General features: G+C 38.3%; 1 protein-coding gene across 9 annotated transcripts in view; it reads right to left on the reverse strand.

The window, feature by feature from the left end:
- The window catches only part of SLC12A6 (solute carrier family 12 member 6), an 87,577-nt gene that overhangs the window by 59,727 nt on the left and 11,229 nt on the right, over positions 1–16,621 (reverse strand). For 2 of the 9 annotated variants that reach the window (XM_029237029.1, XM_029237027.1), the window contains exon 1: positions 9,798–10,349. The exons of 6 other annotated variants lie outside the window; for them this stretch is intronic. In XM_029237029.1, the coding sequence (XP_029092862.1) occupies positions 9,798–9,921 (124 nt within the window). In that variant the 5' untranslated portion in view covers positions 9,922–10,349. Of the gene's footprint in view, positions 1–9,797; positions 10,350–16,621 lie in introns of those variants that run through there. One more of the 9 variants, XM_029237032.1, reaches the window with a different exon arrangement.

Below are 16,621 nucleotides of genomic sequence, written 5' to 3' on the forward strand. Positions count from 1 at the left end.
TTCATTTTTATTTGGTTAAAAACCTTTCTTAAATATTCTCAGAGAGGTTAAGCGGGTAATACACTCTCTAAAGGTACATTTATGACATAGTTCCCCCTTGTAGAGGGGATGATATCTTCACTGCAAATAGGGATTTCTGATTATAGCCTTTTTCTCTTGGTAATCTATGGATACTCTTCCACTGTCTCCTAATTCCCAGTGTTGTGGATTAGAATTCTGATGTGAGCCTTATACTTTATAGGTATACCATGTTCTGTCTGGAAGCCTCCAAAATGAATCCCTGGAGTTCAAAAATTTTACCAGGATAAGCCTAGGTGTGTTTTTTCCAACACTGAGGTCTTTCCTGGAACATCAATCTGCATAATGAACTCTTTCTTTAGCTCAGGAAAAATTTATTTATTTATTTAATTACTGCTTCTCTTCCATTTGTTCCTTCTTCTGTAAATTATATTAGCCATGTTAGGTGTCCTGAATCTATTCTCCAAGTCTCTTAGTTTTTTTCAATCTATTTGTATTTTTGGCTCTGGGCTTCGACTCTTCCAGGCCATTAAATGATCATATTCATTCCTTTATTCAATAATTATGTACTGGGTGCTTACCATGTGCAAGACTGTGTTCTAGACATTGGGCATTGACAAAAGATCAGCAGGTATACGAGAGAAAATATTCCTGCTCTTATTGTGCTTACATTTTAGTGGAGATTTTTTTTTTTAAGTGTATGTGCATGGATTGAAAGTCAGGTGGTAATAAGTATTTAGATGGGAAATCATGCTTTTGCTCCATAATTTTTTTTTGTACTTCACTTGAACTTCCTTAAGTGCTCCTATTGTTTATTATTTTCATATTCAAGTTACTGTCTCCTCTGGCATTTCTATTTAGTTGGTCTACTGCATTGTTTAAGTGCTTTTTCTCTTTCTAGTTGCCTGGCTTCCCCAGATGAGTACTTTTTCTTTGTTACTTCAGAGGGGCTTAGGTTTCATTGTTGGAGGACCACCGGTAGGAGCAGTCTCAAGAGAACAGAAAGGCAAAGCAGCCTCTACCCCTGTAGATGGGCAGGGCAGCAGGCCAGCTGCCAGCCCTGTGGAGGCCCAGGAGGAAGGCTCCCGGCTCTCAGGTCTCCTTACATCTCCCATCCTCAGGGATAGGAAGATAGCAGTCCCTGCCTCTTTCCCTTTCTCCCCACTAGGGGAGTCCATGGATCTCTACCAAACCAAGCTCTTTTCTGGATCTGCCATTCTTATCCTCACTCTGAGGGTCTTCCAGCCCTTGAGGAACAAGTCCTGGGTCAGCTCTCCCTGATAGAGCTCCCACAGAGCTCAGGCCTCACTTGTTCATCAGGTCCAGGGGTCATCTGGCTCAAGAGTGGCAGATACAGGCTGGAATTAGTAACAGAAGGATAGGGAGATTTCACCTTCCCAGAACCCTCTCTGAAAAGTAAGTCCTGGTTACAGACTAATCCTAAAAACATTCAAATCTTGGCAAAGAAGTCAACATTTTAAAAAGCCTCTGCGAGGTCCAGAGGGTTGTATCATGTTCAGCTACTGTCCTAAATGTTAAACTCTGAGAAATAAGGAAGACCTTAATGTTAGTTGGATTTAAAGGATATTGACTAGATGGATGAATCTCAATTACGTTTTATAAAAGCAATCAGACAAAAGAAAGTGCATACTGTATGATTCCATTCATATAAAATTATGGAAAATGAAAACTAATGTACTATAGTGACAGAAAGCAGATCAGTGGTTGCCTGGGGGCCAGGGAATTAGGTAAGTGGGTTATAAAAGGGTAAGAGGAAACTTCTAGAGGTGATGAAAATGTTATCTTGACTATGATAATTGTTACAGGAGTGTTATGTTAAAACTCATCAAACTGTACACTTTAAATATGTGCAGTTTATTTTATGTCAATTATACCTCAATAAAACGTTAAAAGAAGAGGTTTTTTTGTTTGTTTGTTTTTTGGGCTTTTTTTGGTCATGCCCTGTGGCTTGCAGAATCTTAGTTCCCCAACCAGGGATCGAACCCGTGTTCCCTGCAGTGGAAGCGCAGAGTCCCAACCACTGGGCCACCAGGGAATTCCCAAAAGAAGTACTGACTGGGAAGAACATTTGTAATTTACATCACTAAGGGCTGATATCCCTAAATATAAAGAAAATCTAAAAATAAAGAAAAACACTAACAGGTAAGAGAAATGAACAGAAAGTTGCTGAGCTTTTGAGAGTTTGAAATTTTCCATAATAAAAAATACATATAATTTTCAAAAAAATATTAAAACACTGTCCCTCACCCTCATACAATACACAATACAATTGAAGAGATACAAATATACTTACAAAGCTGTCACACGTTTGGAGCACACTGCAACGTATATTTGAGTGGTGATGAATACTGAATGATGAAATGATCAAAGCTGGGGTAGAGGATCAGGCAAGTCATCCTGGAGGAAATGAGTATGAGCCTAGTCTTGAGGTAATGTGGCTTTGTGTAATTTTTTAATGGCAGACAGGGAGTAGAAAGCAGAAGAGAGTTCATATGAAGAAAAATATATGGACAAAGGCAATGTGGTGGTGGCAAATGAAGATAGTTTCTGAAAAGGACTCGGTTCACCATTTCTAATACAACCATGTAAATCTCTTGCCACAAAAAGGTTATATGATGCAGTGTAAAGAACACACAGGAAAGGAAATGAGATCCAGTTCAGTGTATGAGGGTTTGGAATGGATCAAAATCATTTATGTTATTTATGTACCACATTCAATCTTGGCCATGTCTATGCTCTACCTATATTAGTATTTTTCTTTAAACAGACTTGTGTTTTTACCTAGATTCATTCTAAATAAGATCCACGAAATGAAATATTACAATTTTTTCTAATACACTAAAATAAACACATCTTTCATGCCTTTAGCAGCATATTTATTCTTAAAGTTATATTAAAATTTAATTCTTTCACCTACTCCATATGCTCATTTTTCTCCCCACCAATAACCCTTAGGTGCATCTCCCTTGAAAGTCAAGGAGTGGAGGGCTACTAAAAGACTGTCAGATTGAGCCAGGTTCCTTACCTGTTCATATCTCTCAATTTTTAGCATCGTTTGATAGAATATCCTACATTTGGAAATATTCTACACCAAATAAAAAAGCAATCCAACACATGAAACTTAGAAGCAACAAGTAACTTTCAATTAATTTTGAAAAATCCACGAAGACAAAAGAAATAGAACCTAAGAAGCATTAGTAACTACTGAGAAAACAGAGCAGCCTACTTCAGAAAACATAACATGTTTAAACATGTGTTTAAAGTAGAGAGACAGTGTGGTGTGATGACAAGAAAAACTGTTTTAAGGTCACAGAGACCTTACTTTGAATTCCACATTTACCACTTAAACAAACTACTTAAATTTCTTGGCACTTCGCTTTCTTCATCTCTAAAATGATGATAATAGTTACCTGTCCTGGTTGTTGTGAGGATTAAATAAGCCAATATTTGTAAAGCATCTGTAGGTGGTCAACAATTATTACTATAGTACTGATGACATTTTTACTTGTTTCCTCTTTCAACCTGGCAAAATCAAGAGATGCTACAGTCTTTAAACTTACCAGCTTATAATCAATTTTGTAACCTATGCTGTATGTCCAAATTCAGTTGGAAATTTGAAAACCTTTTGAATACTTTACAATATGCTAAAATTACACTCAATAAGTTTTTATAATCCTAAACTAAATGTTGCTTTGAGTATAGAATATAAAAATATTAAGCAATATGTATGTGTATATATTTTGGAGAAACTTTATCTTTATCAATTTAAACCAGTTCTACTCTGGTATATTTCCTTTTTTTTTTTTTTTTTTTGGCCACACCACACTGCATGTGGGATCTTAGTTCCCTGACCAGGGATGGAAACCGCGCCCCTTGCATTGGAAGTATGAAGTCTTAACCAGCGGACTGCCAGGGAAGTCCCTGGTATATTTCCTGTGGGGCAAAGCATGGAGTCTTTTTTTTTTTTAATAAATAAAATAAATAAATTTATTTAAAAAAAAAGAATACAAACATACTTTTATTTTCTCCCATTCTTTAAAAAAACAAAACAAAAACCTCTTGTCTTCCACTGGACAAACTGGGAACAATCTGAATATTGAAAATAATCATTATCCTAACTAATTGTAATACAAAACATAAATAAAAACCTTAAGCCCATAATGATACTCAAAAACAAGGAAGAATTAAAACAAAACAAAAAAACCCCTTGGTCACTACTGTGGCACCTACTCCATAATTATTTATTCTGAAAATACAGGAAAATAATTAAGGTTTATCCAGCCTGATTAAGATGAACTTCAGCTCAAAAGCATGTAGTGTTAATCACTGGGCCGCCAGGGAAATCCCTGGTATATTTTCTATGTGGCACAAGTAGCTGAGTACACAGAGGGTCAGTATGTTAAGCAAGAAAAATCTGGGGAGTGAGAGATTCTAAAAGAATCGGTGATAAATTGTGAATCACTATATTGTACACCTGTAACTTATGTAATATTGTACATCAACTATACTTCAACCAAAAAACCCTAAATAAACAAAAAATTGGTGACAACAGTATTGAAATGGGGAACGAAAGTGTTGTCACTTTCATTGTCTGTGCATAACATGAATATGACAAAGAAGGGTTAACGATCTAAACAAAGTTTTACGATGTACAGAACTGAAGGCAATCAGTCTCAAATTTGTATTGTATTAAGGTCTTAGATAGAGTTAAAAAAAAAACATGGTGAAAAGAATTGGGAAGATATTTCGGGAGGTGTTAGTCTTTCTGACAATGATGGAATATTGGGGGGCGGGGCAGGGGGCAGAAAAACATGCCTCATGAAGCCGAGTTTAAGGATAAACTTTTGACCCTGAGATTTTAAAATATGCAGATCTGAATTTCTGTTAGTTGTGTTGATAAAAAAAAAAAACAACCCATGTGAATAGTTAAAAAGCTTTTAAATCTTTACTACAGAAAAGATTTTTTTATCAATACAAAGAAGCTCTTCAGTTGTCTATTTCAACTTATTTTAATATTAGTAAATAAAAAGGTAGATATATCACCTTCCTTAGGACATAAACTTTCACGGGTAACAAGCAGAACTAATGTTTAGGTAACAGTTTAACATCTTGAGGGTTCTTAATAAAATTTAAACTCCATTTAACATGAAATCTTTCTCCATAGTATGCACTCATGCCATTTGGATTACTAAGAGTTAATGTTTGGAGATGCTGTTCAATACCAATATAAAGTTCCCTTCTTTTCTGTTATAGGTTTGTCTCTGAAAATTTCCTTATAAATCTTTCAATCTGCTATCTGTATCACGTGAAGGCAAGTCCAGCAGTTAAAATCTGCCCAATCCATAGACACTATAAGATCTGATGAGGGAATTCCCTGGTGGTCTAGTGGTTAGGACTCGGCGCTTTCACTGTGGAGGCCCAGGTTCAACCCCTGGTCGGGGGACTAAAATCCCACAAGCCGCACAGTGTGGTGTAAAAAAAAAAAAAAAAAAAAATCTGATGAGTGAGGGAGATCTGGAACAATTATTACACAGAAATATTTAAACTCAATAAATATTTAAATAAATGAATGAATGTAACATTTATACCTGATTAAGTAAATGCAATAAACAGTAAAACTCTTGCATTATTCCTGTAAAAAAAAATCACAGGGCTTCCCTGGTGGCGCAGTGGTTGAGAGTCCGCCTGCCCATGCAGGGGACACAGGTTCGTGCCCCGGTCCGCGAAGATCCCACATGCCGCGGAGCGGCTGGGCCTGTGAGCCATGGCCGCTGAGCCTGCGCGTCCGGAGCCTGTGCTCCACAATGGGAGAGGCCACAACAGTGAGAGGCTCACGTACCGCAAAAAAAAAAAAATAATCACAGATTTCATAATGTTTACATCAAACCGTATGACCCATGCACATTAAGAGATAAAGCAACTTTCTCTTATTTTTCAAAAGCCAGGACTTGGCATCATGGTGAGATGGGAAGCACATAAAATTTAGTAATTTTGAACACAGGCTCTGCTACTACTCACCATGTAGCTTTAGGCAAGTTGCTGTCAACAGCCTCAGTTTCGTTATCTCTGAAAAGGTAATAACAGGGACTTCCCTGGTGGCGCAGTGGTTAAGACTCCCCAGCTCCCAATGCAGAGGGCCCGGGTTCGATCCCTGGTCAGGGAACTAGATTCCACATGCATGCTGCAACTAAGAGCCAGCGAGCCACAACTAAGGAGCCTTCATGCCGCCACTTAGAGCCGGCACAACAAAATAAATAAAATAAATATTAAAAAAATAAATAAAACCACCACAACAGGGATTAAAAAAAAAAAGGCAATAACACCCACTATCCCACAGAATGGGGAGAGGATAAAATTGATTAACACTTCACTAAGTAGCCTCATCCCTTAGCTCTCTTTACCACATGACCATGTGCTAACTACTTTAAACTTCTGTTTCCCACATGCTCTACACCTTCCTTTTATTCCTTCTAATTGTTCCTACTGCTTGCAATCTCCTTGTCTAGACCTGCCTTCAAGAATCAGTTGTGTCCCATCCTCTGAGATACCTGTCCAGGGTCCCCTCTGGGCAATATTATAATCCTCTCCAGAATTTGTGATCCAAAGCGGTTTCTTTTTGTTTTTATTAAACTATTAATCACAATATAATAAGTAAATGGTAGCTCTTATTTTTGAGTGTTGTGTCACACACGTGTTAAGTGCTTTATGTTCATTTTCCCATTAATTCACAACCACCCTGTGAAGTAAGTAGTACTGTTATTCCCTTTATCAATGAGTAAAGTAAGGCTTAGAAAAGTTAAATAACTTGCCCAAAGTCACTCAAGTAATAATTAATACATATTATCACTGCTACTAATTAGTAATAATTAGTAGGACTGGGATTCAAAGCCAGGTGCATGGCTCCAAAGCCATTCTGCTGCCTTTGGTGGGGAACTTATACTTCCTCTGCCTTCGTAGCCTTAGGAAAAAAGTACACCTGGCATGAACATGTGAATAAAAAAAGGAAAAGAACAAGTCTGTACACTGAGTTGCCTATTGTGTGTAATTCACCTGGACGTGGAGGTACAAAATTATCCAACAAGATCTCTACCCTCAAGCAGCCTACGGTCAGTCTATCTGGGAGAGAGACTAGTGAACAGGTGATTGCAATACAGTGTGGTACATGCTATTTCTAAGGACAGGCTTCAGAGAAAACATAGGAGAGGGCACCTAAACTGGACGGGAGGAGGAATATAGTCAAGAAAGATGTTAGGTTAAGTCTGAGTTTCTGCTTTTCCCTTCAAAACCAAAATTAAGTAGGATTTTACTAGACTGGCATTCTAGTAGCTGGCATGGTAGGGATGAATGTACTTTTTGTTAAAACTGAAGTATAGTTGACTTACAATATTATATTAGTTTCAGGTGTACAACATAGTGATTTGATATTTTTATACATTACAAAAGGATCACCACAACGTACATCTTTTTAAAATTAGTTTAGATTATGTCTACATTTATATTTCTATTTTATCTCAAATTACCTGTCTAGTTCAAATAAATATCATCTTCTAAAAAAACACATTTTAAAGGATGATCTGCTTTCTAAATATGTTCAATTTATATGACAGTACATCATATTTTTCTCTCCTTACAAAGGAGAAACAATAAAAAAAAGGGACTGGTCCATAACTGGCTAGTATGAGAAGTGCTTGCAACAAAACCACAATCCATTTAGGATTTTAACTCAGAAGAACAAGTGGCTACAACTTATCACATCTCAAGTAACTGCTCCAAAACCACTATCTATCCTCAAGAACATTTTACTAAGCAAAAACCAAACCAAAACAAAACAAAAACAAAAAAACACAAACAAAAAAAACTGAGGTTTTCCCCATATACGTTTCCTTCCTTTTTTCCCCCGTCTAATTTAACCCTACAATAATGGTATACAATTTAGATAATGGATTTCCATCAGTTGTTCACTTACCAAACAATAGTTCATTCAAGTGGATACTTTCTGGGCTGTCATGGAAAACGCCAAAATAAAAGGCCTTATTAAATTCGAGTTAGATTATATCTGTCACTTCTTGTCTAAAACAATTACTATGAAAGAAAATAAATTAAGCCTAGCACTGTCACTTATTACAATGTTGGTTGCTATAAAATTTTTTTTACCAGTTTTCTAGGTGGTTACTAATAGATTAAATGATTTCAACACTGTTCTAATCTGAAGAAAGCAGATTTCCCCAAACATTATGGGACCAGTAAGGATGAAATAATAAAATAAAGTAGAGGTGATAAGGAATGCACTTGTTTGCGTTTTGTGGGATTAGTGAGACAACAGCAAAAACAAAAGCTTAATGGGATTAAAATCTAAGGACAGCAAACACAAACAATCAAGAAAGTGCAGCTTCGAACACACAATCACAAAAGAGAACCTAACTTCTTTAACCTAGAGTTTGCAGAGAATCGGGTTCAAGTACAAAGTAGGTTAACCTTCTTTTCTTTTTTTTTAATTGAAGTATAGTTGATTTACAATGTGTTATTTTCATCTGTACAGCACGATTTAGTTTATATATATATATATATATATATATACACACTTTTATATGTATTCTTTTTCAGATTCTTTTCCCTTATAGGTTATTACAAAATATTGAGTATAATTCTCTGTGCTACACCGTAGGTCCTTGTTGAGGTTAACCTTACTTTCAACTTATCACCCTATTTATTTAGCAAAATGAAAAATAACCTGGTGGGAAAAAAAAATAACCTGGTGGACAAAGAGTTTCCACAAAACCTTTCTTATCTTCCCCTAGTAAATTCTCTCACTAAGAAAAGATAAACAAATGGAACTTTTCTTGATAAGCCTTATCTTTAAGTTAGAGATTTTTAAAAATTCATGAATGCTTGCTAGGACAAGAGAGGGTCAACAGCAGTTTACAGCAAAGAACTGTGATGTTACTTGCTACAGGGGACAGTTACAATCATGAAATCCAAAGGAATTGTAAGAGATTTTTATTCCCTTAACCTTTATTCACGCACTAGAAGAGTTTTCGACAATTTATGAAACTTACAGACTTAAAATATAAAGGGCTTCAAACTATGGCTGTATTTAATACCATAATGTTAACTCAGATTTTAATGGCATGTTAAAAATTCAAAACCACAATTCCCCCCAGTAAATGTAACTATTCACTTTAGAGAAAATAATAGGGATAATCACATTTGCCAAATTTATTAAACCTGAAGCTATGTTAGTCACCATAATGACCTACTGTACTTTTGTTCTTTCATTAAAGAATTCTCAGACCATTCACTATTGAATTACTGTTCAACTGGTAAACTGAGGCAAAATACTGAATAACTTGCAAAGTCACAAGTGCAAAGTCCACTGTACAAAACTACTGAACCAGGCTCCCTGTTTATGTACTCTTCCAGATATAATTTAAACTGAGCAAAAGATGAATTCTAAATTCCGCATAAATTGCCTCTAACTGTGCCTTTCTTTTTGCTTGAAAACGCTTTTCATACATCGCCACCGATTCAGTTTCACCTGTAGGTAATGAACACAGAACTCATTGTGGGGAAAAACAAACCAGAATGTGAAAAAAGTAAGATAAGTTATCAGATATACAAGGGAGTGAAACAGTTGATTGAAAAGTACTTTAACCACAATACCTTTTCTCCATTCTTAAAAGAGCCATTTTGAATATTTTAGTTACTATTTCTTTCACGAAAACCCCCAGTTTCCCAATGCTCCCACATTGAGTACTCACCTGATTCATCTGAAGGCTGAATCCGGGCTTTTATTTCCGCTAAGCTGGGCTCCCCCTCTTGGGAGACCGATGCTGCTGCCCCCTCCTCTGTATCCTCTACCTTAGTCACGGTGAAGTGCGGCATTGCTGTAGTTAGGAACCCGTGCTCTCCCTATATTTAAGCTTCCTTCCAGTCTACCTTCCCTGCCTACCTCTTCCTTGCTGTGCCCTTTCCGATTCTGATCACTGTCCACAGGAGACCTAGTCTGGGAATCGGGAAGTACTTTCAGCTCACGTGACCTACAGCCCCAAGGGAGTGGAACCTAGAAGACACGCCTTCCACAGTGTTTACCATTCACTTAAAAGGATTAAGCACTCCACCTCTTGCTTATTGTTATTAAACTCTAAGAATCCCAAGAACTGTTTAGGCTGCTTTCCCAGAGCTGCCAATGGCTGGAGAGTGGGCAGAATGCATGGAACTCTGCCCACTCTGTGCTCACCCTCCTGTTTCCTTAAGTTATTTGCACGTCAGTATCTCAACCTCTGCTCTCATATCTCACAGGAGAAAGAAGATTAGGGAACAGTTCATTTTGTAAACTTTTCGTTTTAAAGAAAGACTTACACTTACATTAATTTAGAAAATCAAACTATTTGTAAGCTTCTGTTGTTGCTTTATTTCAAAGCATACTGAAACTACTCATACAAATCAATAAAAGTTTTTTCTTATCTTTCAGATAAGAACATTCACTTGGCAAGTATTTAATGAATATCTATATATTTTATACAAGATATAGTTCTAGATGCTATAGTGTATACAAGGACATCCAAGAAGAGACATTAACTTTCCCGAAAGTCCAAGTTGTTTAAAAGAGCAAAATATTTTTAAAGGGAAGAGTTCAGAATTTTTTGTACTGTACAGAGTTTAAACATTGTGTTTTAAAGAAAAAAAAAACAAGAAAATCCCTGATTAAGAGGTGTACAGTTCCTTCAGCACACACTTAAAATAACATACTTAACTTTATCAGATAACTGTGTTCTCAGCTGATGACTTTAACTACAGGGTATAAGGCCCTATCTCTGCACCTAGACAAGGGAGTTCAGTAACTTGAGCTCTGTGCTATTTTCCATTAATGATGTAATATGAGGGCTTTGTTGTTAGTAACACCTGACAAACAAGACTGCACTGAATTTAAAGAAGAATGATGGTTTATAATCCCCATTTATTCCAGTATATACCACTTCTAAAAGAGAATGAAGCCAATAGTTGTTAAAGACCTACTCTGTGCTCTGCATTGCACTAGAAACTTTCTGTTATGATCTCATTTAATCATCACAGCAACAGAAACATTAGGCTAGGAACTTGCCCAAAGTCACAGAGTTTGTAAATGGTGAAGCCTCACTTAAAAACCCCTAATACTCTTGTTGGTAGGCAGCATAGAAGTTTCATAGAAAGAAAACTCATATACACTTACCTCATTTTATTTCATGGGCTCCTGTTTAACACTGGTTTGTAATCTTGGCAGCACCATTGGTATCACCTGGGGAGACTTTAGAACAACTAATGCCTGGTCCCATCCCAGCTATTCTGATATAATTCCTCTGGAGTAGAACCTGGGCAATAGGACCTGTAAAAGTTCCCTCAGGTGGTTCTAACAGGCAGTCAAGGTTGAGAACTATCAATACTACAAGAGAAACGTTTGTCACTTGAGAAGCCTTTGAAACTGCTTTTTATCTCTGATAGAAACTAAATCAGGTGTGGTAGTGCCCTTGGTGATTTTTCCACATTTACAACTCAGGTAGCTACTCTGCTGATTTACTCAAAGGAACTACCAAATTGTCAGAGTTCAACATTATATTCTACGTTCCAAATTTATTAATACTTTAGTGCCACTGGATATTTCCAATGGGATCTTACTTTTCATATTTAATTTATTAAGAGAGTTGAACTGTGTCTAATCTTTTATAGTCAGTGGACAGAAACAATGACTCATGTTTATAAATCTATGTACAGCTTGTACACACAAGCCTATGTACAAATGTTATCCTGTCACCTCTCCCCTCTAAAAAAAAACCCCAAACTAAGCAAGTAGGAATGTAACAAATTCCTGTTAAAACGATGAGTAATTTATTTACCAACTTGAGAGAGAGCCAACTTACCAATAGTTCTCTCCTAGACTGGACTGTAGATAACAGTGCAGGGGCATAAAATATTCAAGGCAAGTTTAAAGTAATATAGAAAACGTTGGGGGCGGGGAAAGTGGCAAAGAAGAGATGTGTAAGTGCTATATAGGAACAGTGGTTAGACAGAGAAGGTGGGATGTAAGAAACAGCTATTTAAAGTACGACAAACTACCACAAAGAGTATACCATTCCACAGCCACCATGATGGCTAAAACTGGTAAGACTGACAATTTTGGTGAGAATGTGGAATGAAAGGAGCTTTCATACATCGTTACTGGAGTGTAAATTGGTTCACCCACTTTGGAAAGGGGTCTGGTACTTTCCCCTATAATCCAACAATTGCACTCCTCGGTATTTACCCCCCTGAATGAAAATAGTATAAGAATGTTCACAGCAGTTTATTAACAACAGGCCAAAATTGGAAACCCAAGTGTATATCCACAGGAGAATGGATAAACTCTGATATATTCATACAAAGGATTACTATTCAGCTATAAAAAGGAATGAACTAGTGTGATACCTACAACAATATAGGTGAATCTCAGAAACATGCTAGGTGAAAGAAGAGTACATAAACAAAAGTTTTTGTTTATGTTTTTTTTGTTAAGAGTACTTAAACAAAAGAGTACATAATATATGGAGCCACTAATAGGAAGTTTTAGAGCTGGCAAAAGTACTGTGGTGCAAAAACAACAGGACAATGGTTGCCTTTGGGGGAATGGAAGTGGAGACGGGGCATGAGAGAACTTCGCAGAGTGATGGTAATATTCCACATCTTGATAGAGTTTAAAGTTCCACAGGTATATGCATTTGTCAAAATTCAGCCAATCTTCACTTAAAATTTGTGTATTTGGGCTTCCCTGGTGGCGCAGTGGTTGAGAGTCCGCCTGCCGATGCAGGGGACACGGGTTCATGCCCCGGCCCGGGAAGATCCCACATGCCGCGGAGCGGCTGGGCCCGTGAGCCACGGCCGCTGGGCCTGCACGTCCGGAGCCTGTGCTCCACAACGGGAGAGACTGCAACAGTGAGAGCCCCGCATACCGCAAAAAAAAAAAAAAAAAAAATTGTGTATTTCATGGTATGAAAAGTTTAACTCAAAAGAAAAAAAGCTGCAAACAGATACTGAATTCTAACTAACAATCTGATTTTGAAGTATTTGGGAAAAATGAACTGATATCTGCAATTTGAACCTTGAAACCTTGAAATGCATATACTAAGATAAATGGATAGATATATGACAGGAGAAGTATTATAAAATACTAATGATAGATTCTGGGTGGTGAGTATACAAGTGTTCACTCTAAGTCTTGCAATTTTCTGTATTTTTGAAATTTTTCATAATAAAATGTTGAAAAAATACAATAAACTGACACTATTATGAAAATGAATAGGCAAGTCAAAGACTGGGAGAAAATATTCATAAAACATATGCTTGGGCTTCCCTGGTGGCGCAGTGGTTGAGAGTCCGCCTGCCGATGCAGGGGACGCGGGTTCGTGCCCTGGTCCAGGAAGATCCCACATGCCGCGAAGCGGCTGGGCCCGTGAGCCATGTCCGCTGAGCCTGTGCGTCCAGAACCTGTGCTCCGCAACGGGAGAGGCCACAGCAGTGAGAGACCCGCGTACCGCAAAAAAACCCAAAAAACAAAAAAACATATGCTTGACAAAGGACTTGTATTTTGAGTATACAAAAATCCCCTACAACTTAATAATAAAAAGACAACTCAACAGAAAATGAGCAAGGGCTTCCCTGGTGGAACAGAGGTTAAGAATCTGCCTGCCAATGTAGGGGACACAGGTTCGAGCCCTGGTCCGGGAAGATCCCACATGCCGTGGAGCAACTAAGCCCGTGCACCACAACTACTGAGCCTGTGATCTAGAGCCCATGGGCCACAACTACTGAGCCTGGGGGCCACAACTACTGAGCCCGCATGCCACAACTACTGAAGCCCGTGCACCTAGAGCCCATGCTCCACAACAAGAGAAGCCACCACAATGAGAAGTCTGCACACCGCAACAAAGAGTAGCCCCTGCTCGCCACAACTACAGAAAGCCTGTGCGCAGCAACGAAGACCCAACGCAGCCAAAAATAAATAAATAAAATAAATTTTAAAAAAAGAAAATGAACAAAAGATTCAAACAGACAATTCACAAAGGAAGCTATACACATGGCTAATGGCACTTGAAAAACTGCTCAGTGGCCATCAAGGAAATGCAAATTAAAATTACAATTAAAACTGTTGGCAAGGGGCTTCCCTGGTGGTGCAGTGGTTAAGAATCCGCCTGCCAATGCAGGGGATATGGGTTCGAGCTCTGGTCCGGGAAGATCCCACATGCAGTGGAGCAAATAAGTCCATACACCATAACTACTGAGCCTGCGCTCTAGAGTCGGCAAGCCACAGCTACTGACCCCACGTGCTACAACTACTGAAGCCCGCACGCCTAGAGCCTGTGCTCCGCAACAAGAGAAGCCACTGCAATGAGAAGCCCACGCAACACAAAGAAGAGCGGCCCCCACTTGCCACCACTAGAGAAAGCCTGCGCACAGCAACAAAGACGCAACACAGCCAAAAATAAATAAATAAAATAAATAAATCTATAAGAAAAAATTGTTGGCAAGGATGTAGAGCAAATGTTGGTGTGATGACTTTGGAAGAATGTCTGGCAGTTTTGTGGTGTTTTTTTGCAGTATGCGGGCCTCTCACTGTTGTGGCCTCTCCCATTGCGGAGCACAGGCTCCGCGGCCATGGCTCATGGGCCCAGCGGCTCCGTGGCATGTGGGATCTTCCCGGACCGGGGCACGAACCCACGTCCCCCCTGCATCGGCAGGCGGACTCTCAACCACTGCGCCACCAGGGAAGCCCTGGCAGTTTTTTAATAAGTTTAAACATACACTTACCCTATGACCCAACAATTCCTTTTTGTTGTTGTTGTTTTTTGTTTTTTGCGGTACATGGACCTCTCACTGCTGTGGCCTCTCCCGTTGCGGAACTCAGCGGCCATGGCTCACGGGCCCAGCCGCTCCGCAGCATGTGGGATCTTCCCGGACCGGAGCACGAACCCGCGTCCCCTGCATCGGCAGGCAGACTCTCAACCACTGCACCACCAGGGAAGCCCCAGCAATTCCTTTTCTAGGTATCTACCCAAGAGAAATAAAAGCTAAGTCCACAAACAAACTTTTGAACATGTATGTTTTTAGCAGCTTTATTCATAACAGCCCAAACAGGAAAGAGCCTAGGTATCCATCACAAGATAAACAAACTATAGTATATTCATACAATAGACTATTACCCAGCAATAACCAGGAATGAACTACTGATACATTCAACAACATGGTTGAATCTCAAAAACATTAGAAATTATACATCACACATTAATTATACGCACACTGAAGTGCTTAGGTGTGAAGCACATTGATGTCTGCAACTTACTTTGAAATGCTTCAAAAATGGATGGATCAATGGAAGGGATGAATATGTGATAAAACAAATATAGCATGGATTTCCCTGGTGGCTCAGTGGTTAAGACTTGGTGCTCCCAATGCAGGGGGCCTGGGTTCGATGATCCCTGGTCAGGGAACTAGATCCCACATTCATGCCTCAACTAAGGGAGCCCGCCGGCTGCAACTAAACTAAGACCCGGTGCAACCAAATAAATTTAATTAATTAATTAAAATGTGGGTTTTTTAAAAAAAAAACAAATATAGCACAATGTTAATTGTAGCATCTGGAGGATATGGAATGGGTGTTCATCATACAATCTTTCAACTTCTGTATATGTTTGAAATTTTTCATTAAAAAATGTCAGAAAAAAATACAATGAACTGAATGAAGTTTACTGAAATCTAAAAAACTTTGGATCTGAGTATAAAACAAGTCACTTATGGTCAAATTTCATTTCACATAAAATTCAGGCAGCTGCATAAATGCTTTTCCTGATTCTAGAGTGTTGAATATTGTTTGAAATGAGAGTCATCATACAGGCTTGAAATATTTATAGTTTCACATTAAAAAAAAAAAAACAAAACCCAAGGAATTCCCTGGTGGTCCAGCGGTTGGGACTCCACGCTTCTACTGCCAGGGGCCCAGGTTCCCAGGTTCGATCCCTGGTCGGAGAACTGAGATCCTTCATGGCATATGGCCAAAGAAACAAACAAAAACAAAAACCAAAAACAAAACAAAAAACCCCACCACCACAACAGCAATATCCATGGGAGAACAGACTTGTGCTTGCCAGTGGGGAGAGAGGGTGAGGGAGGGGTGGATTGGGAGTTTGGGATTAGCAGATGCAAACTACTATATACAGAATGGATAAACAAGGTCCTATTGTGTAGCACAGGGAACTATTAATATATTCAATATCCTGTCATAAACCATAATGGAAAAGAATATGAAAAAGAATATATATAATATAACTGAATCACTTTGCTGTCCAGCAGAAATTAACACGACATTGTAAATCAGCTATACTTAAATAAAATAAATTTTTTAAAAATCTATGGTATTTTGAAGCAGTAAGATATGAGGCCAGCCTACAGCAAAAAGGGCATTTCTTATAGTATTACTTCCACAGTGCTTTATACATTAGGCTAAATATTATACATATTATATTTATTTTATTAGTCTCAGTAAAACACTTGTGACTATATTGTGTCTGTATTTTTAAAA

Source organism: Monodon monoceros, unplaced genomic scaffold (assembly GCF_005190385.1).
Source record: "Monodon monoceros isolate NGI ecotype Baffin Bay Population unplaced genomic scaffold, NGI_Narwhal_1 Super_Scaffold_21, whole genome shotgun sequence".
Classification (NCBI taxonomy): Eukaryota; Metazoa; Chordata; class Mammalia; order Artiodactyla; family Monodontidae; genus Monodon; species Monodon monoceros.